The 20,648-nt window shown below is 38.8% G+C and overlaps 3 protein-coding genes across 3 annotated transcripts in view; 1 reads left to right on the top strand and 2 right to left on the bottom strand.

The window, feature by feature from the left end:
* Positions 1–20,648, top strand: part of LOC136237134 (DNA-directed RNA polymerase II subunit RPB2) — a 44,598-nt gene that overhangs the window by 6,353 nt on the left and 17,597 nt on the right. Inside the window, exons 4-8 of the mRNA XM_066027431.1 lie at positions 15,224–15,767; positions 18,122–18,318; positions 18,629–18,748; positions 18,801–18,864; positions 18,913–19,035. Coding sequence (XP_065883503.1) covers positions 15,224–15,767; positions 18,122–18,318; positions 18,629–18,748; positions 18,801–18,864; positions 18,913–19,035 — 1,048 coding nt within the window. The remainder of the gene's footprint in view (positions 1–15,223; positions 15,768–18,121; positions 18,319–18,628; positions 18,749–18,800; positions 18,865–18,912; positions 19,036–20,648) is intronic.
* LOC136237137 (uncharacterized) lies at positions 10,819–17,163 on the bottom strand. Its single transcript, XM_066027435.1, has 2 exons — positions 17,057–17,163; positions 10,819–11,537 (listed from the first exon to the last, which is right to left on the bottom strand). Exons 1-2 carry the CDS (start codon positions 17,072–17,074, stop codon positions 10,926–10,928), a joined length of 630 nt encoding a protein of 209 aa, XP_065883507.1. The 5' UTR covers positions 17,075–17,163; the 3' UTR covers positions 10,819–10,925.
* Positions 12,134–13,060, bottom strand: LOC136237136 (uncharacterized). The gene is made up of 2 exons (XM_066027434.1): positions 12,935–13,060; positions 12,134–12,831 (listed from the first exon to the last, which is right to left on the bottom strand). The coding sequence occupies exons 1-2, from the start codon at positions 12,998–13,000 to the stop codon at positions 12,217–12,219; spliced, it is 681 nt and encodes a 226-aa protein (XP_065883506.1). The 5' UTR covers positions 13,001–13,060; the 3' UTR covers positions 12,134–12,216.

Here is a 20,648-nt window from a genome sequence, read left to right on the forward strand (position 1 = left end):
GTATCCTTGGTTACCAAAAGTTTATAATTATAAACATGTTTCTAATAGTAATTGTATGTTTTATTGGAGTAATGTGTGACACTTGTGTGTTATGTAGTTATATCAGTAGGAATATAAGTAATATACCCCAGGGGTATATCAAACAGTACGGTAGTACTGTTTAAGTAGGGATTTCCCTGAAAATTTCACGCACTGCCCAAAATTCTGCCTTTAAAAATCATCCTAGAGACATCTTACGTGACGAAAATTACATAATAGTAATACGGGCACAATGTGGAGTCTATGAAATTTATAAACCTGAAGGCCCGGGCTATATCGCACGAGCGAGCGAGGGTGCTACTAAGGGCCTAAGGGTTTATAAATTTCATAGACTCCACATTGTGCCCGTATAACTGCTTTAGACTCTATTTCACATTACACTCAGATTACTTACCTCATCCACGGCTGTTTCTGCTGTAGGCTCGGCAAAATCAGCTGGTTTTCTTGCGATAATACTAGCGCCATGGCAACTATACGTCCTCACGTAACAAAATAATAGCGCTCGTTAAATCACTGCACGTGAACAATGCATAGCGATTGGGTAAACCTAGATTTTGAGCATATGTTGTATTGTACCTGAAGGCGTGGAGTATATTAGAAAACAAGGTGGAGTATATGAGATTTATTACCCACCTAAAACAGCCTAAATAGAGTCTAATTTTACGGAATAGTACTAGTCCATATAATACATAATATAGTATTAAATATTAAATATAACAAAACACAGGTGGCCGGATATAGAATTTTTTAAAATTGCCGAAACTCAAATTTTAGTCTCTACTGCCACACTGCCTGTCTGACCACAGTCACAAGGGTAGAGGCCAAACGAAGCAGCACATGATCACCATTTTACACCACAATAACAAACTCACCAGTGGGATGTGCCTTTTGGGGTTCTGACGAGTGTAGGCCCTCTGCACCTTGTCTTTTCTTTTATCTTCAATCAGACTGCTTGTCTTCTCTATCCAACAAAATTATATCGAGGTGTTAATTTTCCATATCAACACTTCCTTTCAGCAGCATATTTTGATGCCAAATTATTTCAGAGCTGGATTTCAGAAGCCCTTCAGTCATAAGAGGTATACTAGCTCGATATTTGCAACTTTGCGATTGGGATCCCATTTGCGATAGGTTCACGACCACACCCATCAAATAAAGATCTAGGTTGACTAATAGCGATAGAGTATGGAGATCACATCTCTTAACAATCTAGCTATTTACTTAACAGTAAACAAGATGACCTCACCTCTTATTGGTTTAGCAAGCTGCACACCCCTCGGCTGACTCGAGATACTCTAATACAACAGTCATGTGTGATATTCTAATAGAGCAGTCACAAGTTACACTAGCTAGCTGTGCTACAACAACAAACTAAATATTTTTTAAAAAATTGTTAATTTAAAAATAAAGTAGAGATCTATGCAATAAAAAGTAGTGAAACAAGAGATGAATGATGGTATTACAGCATAGCTCAGTGGTTTGCTTGGTGGAAAGTCCCTACTTTGGCAAAATACTATTATCTATGGTAGGAGTGTTGTGTGTGTGTGAATGACGTAGATGTAAAACTACAAAAAGTAAGCCTTCATTGGATGGATTTTACTGCTGCCACAAATCAACCTCAGAGCATTATAAACTAGTTAAAGCACCGCCGTGCATCCAATATGGAAATAAAAGTACGAGGGTGTGGGCAAGAGACTAATATGGCATGAGGCAAAGCCGAGTGCTATTATTGTACGAGTGTAGCAGTGCTTTAACTGGTTTGGAGTGCTGTCTTGTCATCTTGCTTGGAGCGTTCATTTCGTGAATTCGAAACGTGTCAGTTATCAGCCATCAGACAATCAGTAAGTGTCTGTGTAGTGCAGTTGTGGTAGTTATACAAGCAAATAGTATCTTTTTGGCTACTTTTGGCGATTATAAATGTTACACACGTGATCTTGTTTTTCATATTTATTTTCCAATCAATGCGTAACTGTTCTTTATTTTCCACAACTGTACTTTATTGTGACGCAAATGGAAAATATAGTACACTTGAATGTGTTATGGAAAATAGAGCACTCTTTTCGCTTTGATCTCGCCAACGCAAAATACTTAATAGTATTTTAAAGAATTTCTGGGGGATGCCCCCCAATTATGAGGTACTTCCTATGTCTATATATGGTAGTTGCCTATACAGTTTGAAGTACTTGTTCATTGTAGTTGTGTAGTGACTCTAATATTAATTGGATATAAGTGACATTCCTTCTTTGTGAACTGTTAGTCACCATCAACCAATATTACACAAGATCACTGTGTCTATATCAATCAAACCATGTTTTGACCTTGATATTGTGTTGTTACACTCTGAGTAGTTTGTAGTAGATGTAAAGTGAACTACAAGAATTATTATGTGACGATAGTGCCATACTCTTGATGATGTTTGACTATTTTGATGGGAAGGTGATTGCTGGTTGCCATGTCTTAACAGTTGATGGAACAAGCAGCATCTTTCTACCGACACTGTAACCTCTGAAGTAATACTGTTACAGTGTTTTATCATCTTTCCTACTTTTGATGATGACAAGGTGATTAAGAATGTCTCAAGACTGACTGTTGATAGCCTCCCCCATACCAGACAGTTGATTATCACCTGACTTCATTATGTACGTGCTCTTTGCCCGTTGTATGCTAGCTCATTCTCTCTGTGTAGAGTGTAACAGAAATTATGTTATAAAAGTTAACAAACGAGTTTAATGAAAACTGTTATAAGCTAGTAGGGGAAGCGCTTAGACACAAGGAGATCATCACCTGACCAAACTTTGTACTGGTAATTATACAAGTACAAGAAAATTTTGTTTGATTGGTGATCAAATAAATTAAAAAAAAAAAGGTGAAACAAGGATTTAAATCTGGAGTGTGTGACTGTTTACGGATATTAAAGTAAGACTAAACCTGTACGTAAATTTGATCATGTGTCTACATAGCAGAGAGTTGAACTGGTTATCAGTTCCTGGCATTATATAATTACAATCTGTTGCTGCTGTACATTACAATTAGATCCTCCAATTGTCTTTGGACATCAACACTTGTACAACACTTGTACAACACTTGTACAACACTGTGGTAATTATTTTGCACATCCTAAGCTCTCAGTATAACTAGGAAGCATTTTCGTTGCAGTGCCTCTACTTATTGGAATTCAATTCAATTCAGCAATATCATTTCCTAGTAAACTTGAAATTAGAGTTGTACCAATGAAGCTGCTTTTACCACAATCAGAAATTAGTTGTAATGGGCTGTGGCCAGCAGATTATTAGTCTATTTCAGCTTCAGCAGCTGAAGTACCACTGGAGGGCTGGTGTCAAGGCTCCAATATGCGATGATATATTTAGTGCATGGAAATGGCAGAATAGCGGAAATGGTGGAAACATTGCTAGGCTTGCTAAAAATTAATCACAACCATCTACCAACGTAGAACAACACACACAGAGTATGCAACTCACAAATTAATGAAGCAATCAGCATAATAATAGTATATAAGCACACAGTCCCTGTAGCCAAGGTTGCAGTAGCTATACTACACATAGAGTTTGTTTCTAAGTATCAACTGTTGTCTACAGTGTTATATTTACACAATGAACATAAACTCCTTTTGTTTCGTAACTTTGGAATCACAATCTGAATTAGAAAACATGAGTTATAATTGATACTCATGTTATATATATAGCTATTATGATTTCAACATCTTTAATAGTCATTAAAAATTGTTACAGTAATCTATCAAGTCTGCTTTAAAATCAGCTAGCTGCACACTGTCTTGATGTCCAGATTGGCTTTGTCTACACTGTATGTCTAGCTCCATCTACAGGTAAACAAAACTTTATATAATTTACATACTGGAGAAGTCAGTGCTCCAAAGAGCATTTGCTTCAATTCTGGTGGGTTCTATGTTGTGTTTAGCAGTAGTGACTAGTTTTGTGAGTTGCATATTGTGTGTGTGTGTTGTTCTGTGTTGGTAGATGGTTGCAATTAATTTTTTTAGCCAGCCTACCGACGTTTTTACTATTTCCGCTATTCCACCATTTCCGCTAAATATACCATCCCATTTCTTTATGTTTTGTGGTAACCACAATAATAACCAGTGATAGTTGGAGCCCTAGCCCACTTGTCTGACTAGCAACTTTGAGTTGAGGTTAACCTCACAGCATTGGCTTTACTAGCTGTACTATTAGTGGAGCATGCACAAGTGTAACTTGTAGAGACATACAATCGGTTATCAGTTAACTATCGGTAAAATAGGATTAAAAAATATCAGATATCGGTTTTTCCTAAAAAGTGGGAATCGGTACAACACTACTTGAAATTAACTTGTCCTACATTTGTTAATTATGCTAAATCTATGTACTTAGGTAATTACGAGTGTTAAATTTGTATGTATCCTGCTTGTATGTGTCCTGCTTGTATGTGTCCTGCTTGTATGTGTCCTGCTTGTATGTGTCCTGCTTGTATGTATCCTGCTTGTATGTGTCCTGCTTGTATGTGTCCTGCTTGTATGTGTCCTGCTTGTATGTGTCCTGCTTGTATGTGTCCTGCTTGTATGTGTCCTGCTTGTATGTGTCCTGCTTGTATGTGTCCTGCTTGTATGTGTCCTGCTTGTATGTGTCCTGCTTGTATGTGTCCTGCTTGTATGTGTCCTGCTTGTATGTGTCCTGCTTGTATGTGTCCTGCTTGTATGTGTCCTGCTTGTATGTGTCCTGCTTGTATGTGTCCTGCTTGTATGTGTCCTGCTTGTATGTGTCCTGCTTGTATGTGTCCTGCTTGTATGTGTCCTGCTTGTATGTGTCCTGCTTGTATGTATCCTGCTTGTATGTGTCCTGCTTGTATGTGTCCTGCTTGTATGTGTCCTGCTTGTATGTATCCTGCTTGTATGTGTCCTGCTTGTATGTGTCCTGCTTGTATGTGTAGTGTAGTTATTATTATTTTAGTACTAATGTACTTTATGTTATGTGTTTTGTATTTGGCTATGCTCTGCTCTTTGTGTTGTGTATGTATTCAGTTGTTCTGGTAAGGAAGAACAGCTTATGCCGATTACCTAGAGGATAAACAATGAAATCAATTAATCGAATCAACTCCAGTGTTGTTGTAGCATCCTTTTGTTTGTATTTTTATAGAGCGATGAAGGCACTGGTGTAAGGAAGGATCACTGAAAAGTTGAGCTACATTCCACACACAAACAATTGTGTTGATTTGTGCACCTCCCTAAAGTGCAAGTTATTATAACCAACCTGGGTTCAATCCCCACCTTGATCATAACTTTTTTTTCACTTTGAGGCCTTTTTGATGCACCTTTTTGTACTATCTGTTCCATGCAAGTCTTCATCTACAAACATTTTTCAGTACTTGTGGTAGGGCAAGCAAATTGCCAGTTGACATATTTGTAATATGCAACTTGCTTGCATACATCATTAACTTGATGGTCCCAACATAACTGCTTATCAAAAATGATTCATAACTATTTTTGGTGGTCGACTTCTTTTAGCTGATTGTCATTAACAATAATGGAGGGACACAAGACATTTTGGGATGGTTTAGTTGTACACCACACTACACTAGATTTATTGATGTTAAGCTTCAGATGACTAGCAGTTGTCCAATCAGAAACCAGTGCCAGGTCATGGAGTTGCCAGATGATGGGCATTTAATTTCACTAAAATCCTGTGTTATATGCGTTTTGCATGCCAAAATACTATAAGCTAAAAGTTGAGTTTTAAAAAGGTGTGCACAAAAGGTACTGTTTAAAAAGAAAAAAATGTGCCAACATGTGGATTCGATACACACTAGTCAGGCGTTCTACCACTTAAAAAGTTTGTATTGTGGTTTTCAAAGGAATGTTGCTCAAGTTTTCTCTACAGTAGAGAACGAATGGAAGCACTTGTGAACTCTTAGAGTAGTCAGATGATGAGTGCTTTGCAATGGATGAATGGATGTAACACTTGTGAACTCGTGATAATAATCTTAGAGTAGTCAGATGATGAGTGCTTTGTTATCAGCACTGATTGTGTTGAATCTTGCTGAGTTTGGTGAGTAAAGCGGCGTGACGGTCAGACGGACAGATGGCTTTTCAACTTTATATATTTAGATTCACCAAACTTTTTATTATTGTGACTTTGCAATTTACCTTTGGTCTGGTCCATTCTGGGTTTTATCCATCCCCAAGGATGTGACAGCCATTTTGAAGTCTATACAGGTGACAAAATAATTAACATGACATCAAATGACAGTCCGCTATAAAAGTGGCTTCTTTGTAGTTCTTGATTTGTGACTTTCACAATGCAATGACCTATAACTCAGTCTTCAGCTAGAAGACCAACTAGTAATTAAAACAGGATGTGGTGGGAGGAACATGTAATTCCAAATAGCATACTGGCACTTCGTCCTGAACCATTCGTAATTACTTTTCAGAAGGGTCTGTTTCGTATGATTTTAATCATCTTGTGATGCCAAACACTTGTACCAGTTTTGTTATCCCCATCCAAATTCCTGTGATGTACTTCTGGAAGGCGCGTTCTGAGCACCAGTCTAGGGAGGAGTATCTGCTTTGTTGTAACACCTGCTCCAGCTGCTTTAGAACAGGCAGTTCCTCGTACAGGGTGTGACTTGAAAATGCTGGTATCTATCCCAGCATCCTTTGTGGTCTCCTTGAGCCACCTGGCAATTTGTAGAGGTCACTGGGTTGTACTTCCCAAGTTTTTGGTGTAGATGATTTCAAATCTACTAGACAGATGCTATAGCATCGAGGGGCGAGCCTGATCAAGTTAAGTAGTGATGCTCATGCATTATAATGGATTGAGATGATATTGCCACAAAAAATGAATAATTGCAAAGTACATAAAGCAATAATTGTACAAGTGTCATTTAATAAGCAGTACGTTCATGACGCAACCTGTGATACGGAAGTAACTGTGTCCTTTGAATTAATGGTATACACCAGTACAGGTGCTGACAGCAACTGGTCTTCAAGGTTGATGCTGCTTGTGTGAGGCACTGCATACACCAAGATCTGATTTAGAATATCATTGAAAATGGTGACTTTATATTCTTTGTTTTTGTCATCTTCAAGGATAACTTGTGCGACAGTTTTCTTCGGACATTTAGCCATCTTCATTTTAGCGCTACACTTTCTGCACAACTGTAAGAGACGTGTTGCCATTTTTTAGGCTATGAACAAATTTCTCAAATATTTCTCTCATGGGTTGAGATCTAGGCTCACTTTTCGTTGCATATTTAGCACAATACTGAATAACTTTTTGTCTAGATGCAATATATTTCATATCAACATTAGCACGCCAACCAGATAATTGAATTGGATTAAAACTGTTTAGTAAGCCATCATTTCGTGCAGTGAGCACTTCTGTTTCATCATTCTCGTTACTAATAGTAGTGTCAAGCAGCAGTGGTTTAGGATAACCAAACCGACAAACTTGTTGGCCTTCTTTATTACGTAGGCAGTAGCTAGTGGAACATTTAGTATGTCGTTGGCAAGTTGCAATTAGTTCAGCAAGGTCATACCGGTAATCTTCAATTTGTGAATATACACGAGCACATACATTTGGATTAATCATTGGAAGAGGAGCACTTTGTAAGTTACTACCATCAGGCAATACAGCTGGGTTGGTTGTGGACACTAATGAATCAATAAACCTAAGTAAATCTTGTTTTTGAGAAAGATTGTCATGTGAAGCCAGTACTTCTTCCACATTAGGAGCATTACTCAACCATGCCAAGCCGTGTACGTGAGGGCTGCCACGATGCTGCCACTCAAAACATAACCAAAAATCTGTACATCCAAGTATGTCCACATAATAAAGATCAACAAACTTCTGGACTCTATGCCAGTCTGCTAAAGCTGGATTTTCAGTAACAGAATTTCTTTGACTATCTGAATGATCCCTATCAGAGGAACGAAAAAGACGTGTAAGTTCAGGCCAATGAAAATCGGCAGCACTATGGGTAAAAAATACTGTCGGCATGCCCAAGGTATCTACCATAGATATAAGTCTGCTTCTTTGGCGCATCCAATATTGGCGAGTACTACGTAAGTTGGCTGCATTATGAAGCACACGGTTTGAAAAGTTTTCACCTTCTGTCCCAACCATATCACGGAGTTCATCTATGGATAAATGCTGATCACTGGGATTTTGGCGAACATAAATTCTACCTGTTTGAAGGGCTCTCCATCGCATCTCTGTGTTTAAAGCGAAGTACCTGAATCGGCAATGATTAGCAAATCTGCCATCATCATACATAAGTAAATGCTTTAGATAATTGCCAATGGTGACTTTATTTAAACGTGGTGCTAAAAAGTCAGCTGTGCCAGTTGGAAATAAAGTTGGGAAAGCACAAGAAAAATAGCCTTCGGTATTAAACTCATTGATCGGGATTTGATCTCTGGTGGGCCATGGGACAGATAAATTTGAAGATGACCCTTCTAGTGATCTATGAATATTTTCCTCTTCTGTCATGGACTGATAATTTCCAGGTATAAAAGTGGTTGTTAAATGTTGAGGATCGGGATCATGATCACACTGTGCAGAAGTGCTCACAGGGGAGTTGGACTCTACAGTAGACATGTGTGCATCAGAAATAGTATCATCGTCAGGTAATAATGAAAGATTATCAGAATTTATGACAACACTGCTGAAATAAATGTTATTGGCTATTAAAAATTGTAACGCTCAAAGAACAACAGGTTTACACACACGGAAGTCACAATGTGACTGAAATATCTGGATGTTTCACCAGAATGATGTCAAGGTCACTGGGATGGCGAGGTAATGAGTTGACAAAGCCAGAAACATCCTGTGGTAAATTGATGACGTGTCCGCTGTATCCGTATTGCCCATGAGGAAGTCTATAAATAGATATCATAGGGAGTACTGGGGATATTAGCATTTCTTCTATTTGTGTTAATCCCTACATGAGCAAGAGAGGTGTATTTGAAATGAGAAAGTGATACAAGCCACCTGTCACTACAATATCACATGCATATCCCATATACCCATGGTCTTACATGTAAGGAAAAAGGAAAAGTGGGGATTTGGCATCAAAAATAGCCCCTGGTAGTGAAATTATATATTTAAATATACATGTCTACCTGTGTTCTCATGGTAGTGGGGGTAAACAGTGATAGTCACATTATCTATAAAATTATGAGTAGGTAACTTACTCTAAGCTCCGGAGGTATTGGTCCAGGGTCCAGTTTTGTGGAGAATAAAGCTTCGGTGAATGTTTGTCTGTATGACAACCAAACTGGGAAAGTTCTCGAGGCAGACAGTGCATTTATGGAAGGTCAACGACATTAATTCGTCATGAAATGTAGCGATTTTACTAACAACTGAAGGGTCGTCAAATGATGGCAGTTGGCATGTAACAGCACTATCATTGCAATCCGTAGCAGCAACTTGTTCTCCTTGTCTTCTCCTTTCGGATACAACACGTTCTCTTCTTCGTTTCGACAAAGCCCTTCGTTGATCTACAGTCATCTGTGCATACCTGCCTCTATCATATTCCCTACGTCTTGCAAGTTGCTCTTCTCTTTGCTCGGGGGTTTCCCTATTCCGCCTGGCTCTGTACTGCTCCCTCCTTGTCCTCAATCTTTCTTCTCTTTCCATCTGCAATCTAATCCTGGCATGGTTCACCTTACGACTGAGCGATATTTAGAAATGGCATGATATTTCCATGCACACACACCGTGGCATGGTTGACCTTATGAACCATATTTAGAAATGGCGTGATATTTCCATGCACATACTCTGTGGCATGGTTGACCTTATGAACCATATTTAGAAATGGCATGATATTTCCGTGCACACACACCGTGGCATGGTTGACCTTATGAACCATATTTAGAAATGGCGTGATATTTCCATGCACATACTCTGTGGCATGGTTGACCGTACGAACCATATTTAGAAGTGGCATGATATTTTCGTGCACGTACCCCGTGGCATGGTTCACCGTACGAGCGATATTTAGAATTTTCGTAGTTTTCCGTTTTCGATCGCGAATGGTTCACCATACGAAATCTCTCGCTAGTGTATCTATCAGATCCTCACAAACGATTAATAACTGACGATTAATAACTGACAAATGGAGCCTTCTGAAATGTTTAGTTGTGAATGTGCTGACTAAGGTAATTATCGTTTTGATGGCAGCTTTAATAATTAGTATGTGGTGTGAAATTCCTCAGTGAATAATTGAATTTGAAATTTCCACCTGATTACAAAGCTGTGACATGTTAGCAACACCTATACATCATGATGACTGACCTATACATCATGATGACTGACCTATACATCATGATGACTGACCTATACATCATGATGACTGACCTATACATCATGATGACTGACCTATACATCATGATGACTGACCTATACATCATGATGACTGACCTATACATCATGATGACTGACCTATATATCATGATGACTGACCTATATATCATGATGACTGACCTATACATCTTTTGTCCACTAAGAAATGTTAGCTAGTCCCATGCACTAGTCATGTGTTGGTCATGTGTTGGTCATGTGCGCTTAGTCACATACACTGACTGACTTGACAGAAAATGTTTTTGTGTGTGGTCAATTATACTAATCTGTTAGTGTAGGAAGTCTCCATTCTGTGGTTGCCTGTGCTAGCCCAATAGACAAGCTGGCATTATGCTGCTTGTCCTGGCCAGAATATGGTTAAACCTCATTAACGTATATTGGATGTATGATACAACCATTGTCAGTTTATTAATGTCACCCAACTGTGTTATTTGTGTGGGAATGAACATATGAAGTGTATTAACAAAACATTGTACACTCTAAATATGTCATCACTTATTAGCAGTACAAGTATGGTTAATAGTCCATTTGTATGTCCACGATGATATATTTGAAGTTGTACACTTCACCACGATCATCTTCAGAGTAGATATCCAAGTAGAGTCCATTGTTTGCTTGTAACTCAGTAGTGTAGTGACCTGAGGTAGTGTAGCTTCCTTCATAGGCAGTAGCAGTTATACAACTGCCCCATTTCTGCTTTGTACTGAAGAAGAAGTCAAATTGTTGTGGGACTGGATTGTGTACATTAATTTTTGGTCCGTTGGTGTAGGTTGTTAAGTTTGCAAGTGAATCTCCGGGAATACCCTCTAGGTGAAAACAAGGCTGGCCAGTGTTAAATCTATAACTGAAATGATCTGAAATACCAAATCCATTGGCGTAATATCCATCAGAAAGAAGCAGATAGAAGTCGGTATCATGTTTGTTAGCACGAGCTGAGTCAATACCCAACTTCACTTCAGCAATCACATGGGTACCAGCTGATGTGTAGTCTTTAGGAAGTACTGGAACTGTGAGTAGTTGTTGGAAAGGACTGGAATAGTTACACTGAATAGATTTATCGGATAGGAGCCCACAATTTGGTGTGAGGTGTCCATTTGTGTACAAGTAATCCGCTGAAAAGTATCGCTTCTGTAAAAATATATAAATCTATGCTATATACATTGCTAGTATTTTTGATGTACATCTAATAGACACTACCAGTGTATATAGTGTTGTAGAGTATCTATTCACACTCACATGAGCTTCATTACTACTTGCAAACAGCAGTACACAGCAGTACAATATTTGACCTGTAGTTGCCATTTTAAGTCGCTAACAGTTTCCTGTTACTAACACAATGAATAAGTCCGCACATTATATACCAACAATCTTGTCCAGTAGGTAAACACAATGATAGGTATGTGGGTAGCGTATTGTGTGAATTCTATCAAGTGGTTAAGAAGACTGCACGCAACTAGTTACTGTGTGCAACAAGTCATTTGGTTGTTTGTAAACGATGATAATGATTTCATTATCACAATTCCATCGTAAAGTATTAATACTCAACTTTTGAGTACGTGTTACATAATGGAATTTCAATAATCAGTGTTCAGACATTACACTAACTGTTGGACACATGTGAGCCTTCAGCAGTCATGTGGCTGCCAGCTAAAACATAACCTTTAATACGCGAAAGCATATATCTATGCCAGTTTATGGCTTGGCCTGTACCTATACATTACTAGTAGTGCTGAATAACTTGCTCTTGTCACCACAAAGACAACAATAGTGTATTACATTATCTCACACATTAACTACACAAGTATGGTTAGTAGTCCATTTGTATGTCCACAATGATATATTTGAAGTTATACACTTCACCACGATCATCATCAGAGTAGATATCCAAGTAGAGTCCATTGTTTGCTTGTAACTCAGTAGTGTAATGCCCCGAGGTAGTGTAGCTTCCTTCATAGGCAGTGGCAGTTATACAACTGCCCCATTTCTGCTTTGTACTGAAGAAGAAGTCAAATTGTTGTGGGACTGGATTATTGCTGTTAACCTTTGGTCCATTGAGATGATTTGTTCTGTTTACTAGTGAAACTCCGGGAACACCCTCCAAGTGGAAACAGGGCTGTCCATGGTGGGCTTCATAGCTGATACGATCTGAAATACCAAATCCATTGGCATAATATCCATCAGAAAGAAGCAGATAGAAGTCGGTATCATGTTTGTTAGCACGAGCTGAGTCAATACCCAACTTCACTTCAGCAATCACATGGGTACCAGCTGATGTGTAGTCTTTAGGAAGTACTGGAACTGTGAGTAGTTGTTGGAAGGGACTGGAATAAGTGCACTCAATAGATGACTTATCAGGTAGCAGTCCACAATTTGGTGCGAGGTATCCGTAAGCCTTCAGATATTTAGCTGAGAAGTATCGCTTCTGCAAATATAATAATAATTATTTGTAGGCATGTTTCATGTATTATCAGTTTTGATCTTATAATAGTTAGGAGGGCTGCACTTGTTATATACAGTGAACTCACATGAGCTTTAGTAGAAGTTACCAACAGCAGTACCAATAATATCACCAAGTGAGTTGTACTTCCCATCTTACAGTTTCTCGTAGGAGCAATTTGTCTGAAATACACTGTAAGATAGGCAAGGATAAATATATCTTGTGGTGAGAGTATGAATTCCATAAAGTGGTTTACTAAACTGCAACCAAAGCAGTTACTAAGAATAGTACAACTTGCTCACTGGATTGTGTACGTAAATCATGACGGAGTCTTACACAAGTTTTGTTGCCTGATGATGTTTTTGACGTTGTATAGCTCAAAGCTACACAGTCAGTGTAATATGTCTTCAGTTGTAATGTACCATATAGCGGGAAAGTTTGGTGGGAATGAAGTTTGGAAAACTCTCTCTATCAAAAGTAAATGGCAAAAAAAGGTTTGGCGAATTAATGAACCAACCGGCGCCGCTTCACTAATTAATTTCATTTCTTGAGCCGCATATCAGCATTCTTCATCATAGTGACCCCACTGCGTGGACTTGCATACCGTGAGGATGAGCAGACATACCTTTGTTGTACAGACGATGTGATTCCATATATACAAGGCGATCGTTCTTGGTGAAGAGTTGGGCACTGAGAGAGCTAGAAACTGGAAACGGACATGACCTGCTAGCAGTAGCTGTAGTCGAATCCCTCAATGGAGAAAGAACATACGGCAGACGTTTGCAACGCTGACCTTTTCATCGAGCTACCGCAGCAATGGTGAGTGACGGTAGCTATCACATTACATAATGGTCCATTGGGATTCATAGGTTAGATTCTCTTGATGGAGTTGACTGCTTGGTTTTCTTAACAACTCGAAAATACTTCAAGATTCCCAAGACATGTGTTTATTCCAACTCACGTGATATTAAAAGTGGACAAGTGGGAAAGTTTGGATGGTTTTAGTTTGGCGAATAGCTAGTCGTTCACCAAATTCATCAAACTTTATCCCCGCCAAACTTTCCTGCTGTACGGTACAGGCTTGAGGTCAAATACTTTGAAAAGTATTTAAATGCAAATACTCTGAAAGTATGAAATACAAAATACAAATACTCAAAAATAGTATTTAAATACATCTAAATACAAATACTCATGTATTTGACCCCAAGCCTGATACTGTAAGTAATGAAAATAAATATTGTCATTGCACATTCTACAGATTGTGGTGATGTATTTATAATGTACTGGCAAGACTAAGGGACATAATTTATCCAAATTGTTAATTTAAAAGTGAAGTAGGGATCTATGCAAGTAGTGAAACAAGAGATGAATGATGGTATTACAGCATAGCTCGGTGGGAAAGTCCCTACTTTGGCATTGGCAGATTCCTACTTACTGTTAAATATATATACAGGGGCTTCCCTAAAGAGCAGTAAAGTGGTGCAGCACTGCTCTACTTTACTCACAATTCCTTTGATGTGGTAAAAGGAATGTATATAATTAACAAATTGACTGATGTTGGTAGCAAATTGACAGTTTCACCGCTCTACTTTATTTTGCTGTGGAAAGCTCTGATATAGCTAGATTGTAAAGAGGTGTGATCTCCATACTCTATCGCTATTAGTCCACCTAGATCTTTATTTGATGGGTGTGGTCGCAAACCTATTGTGAACAGGATCCCAATCACGAAGTTACAGATATCTAGCTAGTGTACCTCTTATAGTAGCACCAGGACTGAAGCGCTTCTGAAATCCAGCTCTGAAATAATTCTGTGGCATTTAAATATGCTGCTGAAAGAAAGTGTTGATACGGAAAATTAATACCTTGGTATGGTTTCATTGGATGAAGAAAAGGACAAGCAGCCTGATTGAAGATAAAAGAAAAGACAAGATGCAGAGGGCCTACACTTGTCGGAACCCCAAAGGCACATCCCACTGGTGAGTTTGGTATTGTGGCATAAAAAAGGTGGCTGTGTGCTGCTTTGTTTGGCCTCTAGCCTTGCAACTGTAGTCAATCAATCAGGCAGTGAGACTACATTTCGAGTTGTGGCAATTTTTAAAATAGATTCTATATCCGGCCACCTGTAAGTGCTTTGTTATATTTTATGCTGTATTATATATTATGTGGACTAATACTATTCCATAAAAGATGATTTTTGTCACGTGAGATGTCTCTAGGATGTTTTCAAAGGCAGAATTTTGGACGACACACAATATATTTGGGGCGATTCCTACTTTAACAGTACTACCGTACCGTTTGATATTAATGCTGTTATGTAATGGCCAACTATGTGCTGTGTAGACAGGCAGTGTTGTGTTATTGTCATGTTTCCCTCCAGTTATTCAGCCCCACTCTATGTGGACATCACAAAGACTGTATTACAAGATGGACAGGATCCGAAGGAGACAATGCATCAAAAAACATTTATTGGCAAAATACCCATTATGTTGCGGTCCACTTACTGTCTGCTCAACCAGCTGACAGATCGTGACCTCACTGAGCTAAATGAGTGTCCTCTCGACCCAGGAGGTTACTTCATTATTAATGGGTCAGAGAAAGTGCTAATTGCTCAAGAAAAGATGGCTACTAATACTGTTTATGTGTTCAAGAAGAAAGACTCCAAATATGCCTACACAGCAGAAATTCGGTCCTACATAGAGAACTCATCTCGTCCTGTTAGCACCTTATGGGTGAGCTTGCTTGCTAAAGGTGGCACAGGAAGCCGTAAGAGTGTCATGGGTCAGCGAATCATTTCAACATTGCCGTACATCAAACAGGAGATACCAATAATGATCGTGTTTCGTGCTCTTGGCTTCGTATCAGATCGAGACATTCTGGAACACATCATTTATGACTTTGATGATCATGAGATGATGGAAATGGTAAGCAAATTTGGAGAACATGTGTTTTCCATTGGAACAATCATGTTTTCTTGGTGTTTTCATGTTAATAACATGTTATCAGTGTCAGAGTAGGTGAGGCCAGTGCTTCACCACTTTTTTTTGCTGAAATAAAATTCTTTCAAACTTGATGGAGCCAAACCAAAAGTATAGAACATTCAGTACTTAGTATTCTGTTTAATAGCAACAACTGATAGAAACTAGTGATCCATCGATAGAGATTTTGTCAATTATCAGAATTGCAAAAGCAGCCAAGCCAAGCTGTTTAGCCTATGTTACACACAAATTTTCAAGTTATTCTCCTTGGTTTTACCCTGTAGCCATGACAAAAGTTTTATCTTTTTTTACATGAATAAACGTTCATAACTCCTTGGATATTTATCAGATTTGTAGCAAACTTGGTACGCGAATTCACCGTTACATGCTCTTCATTTGTGCCAAACATCGCTGCAATTAAGTTACACATTTGTGTATTATAGCAATGTTTGCAAAGTGTGCGAAAAGAAATTGAAATCTCCGTATATAGCCCCCTACGGCTTAAGAAGAACAAAATGAAGAAATTAAGACAAAATTTTGAACGCCCATATCTCGCAAATGGTTGTTGCGAATTTAATCAAATTTGCTGTGTGGCCTACCCTGCCTGGCGGGCAGCTATAATACAAAAATGGATGTGCTTTGGAGAAGGGGGCCATAGAGCTATGCACGTGTGAAAATGCTGTTTTCTTTCTTCCTGTCAATATACTCATGGTGTGACGCGCTGGCTTACTTGGCTGCACAACACATTACTGTGTGTCTTGATTTCCGATTATTTACAGATTAATTGGTGCATCAATTACTGTTATTTGGCTTAGTAAAACATTCATTACAGCTTATCTCTTTATTTACGAACTCAAATGGTAGTTACACAATATTACATAAGGGTTAAGGGGTGTAGGTGTTTTTGGTCAATGTCCCTCACATTGAGTGGCAGGCCATCAGCACTAGTCAGATACTCACTCGTGTAACACCTTGTATAGTGCTGGACATCATAACTTTCCAAAAACGTAACGTGCTGTATAATTTGTTTGACCGCTACGCATGGATATAAACAAAGCGCCGGCTGTAATTTTCATAGTGTTTGTCCTATGACTTTGCAATCAATGTCATTTTACTTGTGATGTAATAAGGATTAAAATGATACCCTAGGGATTTACCCTACAATGAAAGTATGAAGACCAAAACACGCTGTGAAAATACACTTCAGTTTATAAGCACGCAAATCCTCTACACACCTTTAGAAAATCATCCATAACTCATTGCCAGTTGATCCTATTCATCCCAAATCATCGTTTGCTGATTCGCCATTCAACGGCAAGTAAGGCCATATATAGCTCACGTGACTGAAATTTTAATTAACATGGCGGACGAAGCGTGGAATGTAGCGTAGCGATAAAACCAGTCACCGTTCTTTATCGCTCTATAACAAGTAAGCCTCTGTTGTTACAGTGTGTATTTAGCCTTCCCTTAGTAGCCCAATGAATAAGCTTTCTTTTGATGTCTGGTATTAGGCTAATGGAGTTAGACAGGCCAAGTTACCTGGCCATATACTTAAGCCCGTTTATTTTTGTGCGGCTTTAAAGGTTAAGGCCAGTTCCTCTGTTTTTTAAAAGCTATAACTCCTGAACAAATTTGTTTTTTAAAAATCTGTCTTACAATTTTTCTGTCTTACAATTTTTTTGCATATGCAGCATTGTATATGTGTACCACATTTCATGAGTATTGATGGCTGTCTCACTGAGAAAAGTTGTCCTGTGTGTTATGCTTTAATTCTCAATAGCATCAAAATAAATGAAAATATCAAAAATCTGTCTTACAAAAAGTTGGAGCTATAACTGTTCTCCTATCCCACCAAGATTTAGCTTTGTGGCTTACAGCTACAGGGAGAAAAGTTGAAATATGTAAAATGTTGAAACTACTTAGTTATTACATCATTGTGTGAATAATTCACATTTGTATGGCTTCAATTTCCGGTTATGAACGGTTACATTTTCCACCTATTCATTGTGTCCATTACCTAGTTTTTGAAGATAGAACACTTTGTCTGTGTTTGAAGTGCTTCACAGCCTATAGCGCAGTTTGATACCCTCCCTCCCCATTGTATACTCTTGGTACTACTGAATGTTTTGTCAGAGAGTTACAAGGAAGGATGTGACACAAAGAGCCTAGGGTTTTGTCTGTGTAAGGAGTGTACATTAGTCATGTAGTTATTTTGTCCATGTTCTCCCTGCCACTTGTAAACATTTGTATGCATACTCATCATTGTATATATTATGAAAATAATTGGTTACTGTTTACAGCTGAAGCCTTCACTTGATGAGGCCTTCGTAGTACAAGAGCAATTAGTGGCACTGAACTTCATCGGTGCTCGAGGTGCAAAGCCGGGAGTGACACGAGAGAAAAGGATTAAATATGCCAGAGAGATCTTACAGAAAGAAGTTCTACCCCACGTTGGCATCAGTAATTTCTGTGAAACAAAGAAAGCATATTTTCTTGGGTAAGTTCAATAGACAATACCCGTAATCAGTTGTGAAGGCAAACTAACAAAGAACCACTACATGTTAAGGACCACTACATGTTAAGGAGCTCACTGAGGGTTATGCAGTGAAGCTACTTTATGTGAAAGATTTTTTGTAAGACTACACTTTGAATGTGATAAGACGTTTTTAGAAGTTAGTGTGAAATAGCCATTGTTTTGCTGGTATTATATTACCTGACATTACCCCCGTGTTGTCACTCATTACCCCCGTGTTGTCACTCATTACCCCCGTGTTGTCACTCATTACACTCCTTACCTCTCTCTACAGATATATGGTACACCGTTTACTACAAGCAGCTCTTGGACACAGGGAGTTAGATGACAGGGATCACTATGGCAACAAGCGGCTAGATTTAGCAGGTCCACTGTTGGCTCTCTTGTTCAGAGGGTAGGTATATTATCGTGGTTGCATACCCTTAATAATCTACCAATTGTAATAGATTGTTTAAGAACCTGACAAAAGAGGTACGAATGTTTGCTCAGAAATATATTGATAAAGGAAGGGTGAGTTGTCCAATTAGAGTACACCACTGTTCACTATGTGTCTGGTAGGATTTCAATTTGGAGTTGGCCATTAAGACAAGAATGATAACAGATGGTTTGAACTATTCCCTAGCAACTGGTAACTGGGGTGACCAGAGGAAAGCTCATCAATCTAGGGCAGGTGTTTCTCAGGTGAGGCAGTGTTGCCTACTATCAGAGATTAGTCTCTGTGTGTAGTGTGTGTATGTAGTGCGTGTGCGCGCACGTGTGTAGTATGTATAGTGTGTGTGTGTAGTGTGCACATGTGTATGTGTGTATTGTAGTTTGTGTGTGTGTAGTGTGCGCGTGAGAGTGTGTGTATTGTAGTGTGTGTGTGTGTGTGTTGTAGTGTTTGTATTGTAGTGTGTGTGTGTGTGTGTGTGTGTGTGTGTGTGTGTGTGTGTGTGTGTGTATTGTAGTGTGGTGTGTATGTTTGTATTGTAGTGTGTATGTTTGTATTGTAGTGTGTGTGTGTGTGTGTGCGTGCATGCTTGCGTGGGTGTGTGTGTGCGTGCATGCATGCGTGCGTGTGTATTGTCAGTGTACAATATAAGGGAAAATTATTGCATGGACGGAATGGCCGATCAAAAGTAAATTTGATTGGCCATTTCTGAAATTGCATGGCCATAAGATAGAGGTGTACAATTTACCTCGCAGTGCGAAGCACAAGTCTTCTAGGGGGGTCTGGGGGCAAGCCCCCCCAGGAAATTTTTGGAAAAGGATCACTCTGAGATTGAATCTGAGACCACTTTCAGCTACTTATCACTGAACTTTAAGCACATGCATTTTACAGAGAATTAATTGTTTATTAGTAATACATCATACATGTGTGTTGCTGCATACATATTTTACAAAAAAAAAACTATGAATCAATGTATTGTATAGCCAGTTTGTAGACTTAGCTGGGCTAAATGCTTTGTTACAAGTGGTGTTGAGTCAGCACAGATTAAATTATCAACTAGCTATTGCTAAAGTTTCTCTTGTGCATAGCAATAGATCAAAACTTACTCTCGAACTTTCCGTGTGCAGAACACTTTTATCACCTGACTTTCATTCCACTTTCCCCAGCCAGTACATTCTCTACAGATTCTAACCACAAAATGGCCATCCTATACTTAATATCGTACCTCCACTTCGCAAACGCTACTTTCTTTTCTCCTGGAAAGCGCCACTCGTGTAGTCAGTGTAGTGATCGCTTCTTCACAACATCGACGGTAACCCACAATCGATAATTGGGGTAAATATGAGGTGCAGTGCTCTAGCTTACGCATGCGCATTGAGTCGATGCTTTGACGGGATTGAGACTTCACGTAGCGATTAAATAGCTTCGGTAAGGAAAGGTAACGATACGACAATAATGATAACTATAATAATACATGTTGTAAAGACTAATAAGAATTACAGTTGTAAAAAAATTTGATCAGCACAAATGGCTAACCAACGGCTACATTGATTGGTCAACAGCATCACTTGGTCGGAAAATGGCCGATGGCCGACCATTATATTGTACTCTGATTGTATTGTAGTGTGTGTGTATTGTATTGTAGTGTGTGTGTATTGTATTGTAGTGTGTGTGTATTGTATTGTAGTGTGTGTGTATTGTATTGTAGTGTGTGTAGTGTGTGTGTGTGTGTGTGTGTGTGTGTGTGTGTGTGTGTGTGTGTGTGTGTGTGTGTGTGTTGTAGTGTGTATGTGTGCATGTATACGTGTGTGTGTGTGTGTATTTGATGAGGCAGTAATAGTTAAGTGGCTAGAGCATCAGCCTG

The sequence above is a fragment of the Dysidea avara genome, chromosome 10 (genome assembly GCF_963678975.1).
Source record: "Dysidea avara chromosome 10, odDysAvar1.4, whole genome shotgun sequence".
NCBI lineage: Eukaryota > Metazoa > Porifera > Demospongiae > Dictyoceratida > Dysideidae > Dysidea > Dysidea avara.

Excerpts from the sequence above, each read along its gene's own strand:
- LOC136237136 (XM_066027434.1), bottom strand. The coding sequence starts at position 13,000 with ATGGGAAGTACAACTCACTTGGTGATATTATTGGTACTGCTGTTGGTA. Across the intron at positions 12,832-12,934 it reads TAACTTCTACTAAAGCTCAT|AAGCGATACTTCTCAGCTAA; the intron begins GTGAGTTCACTG and ends TTATATTTGCAG.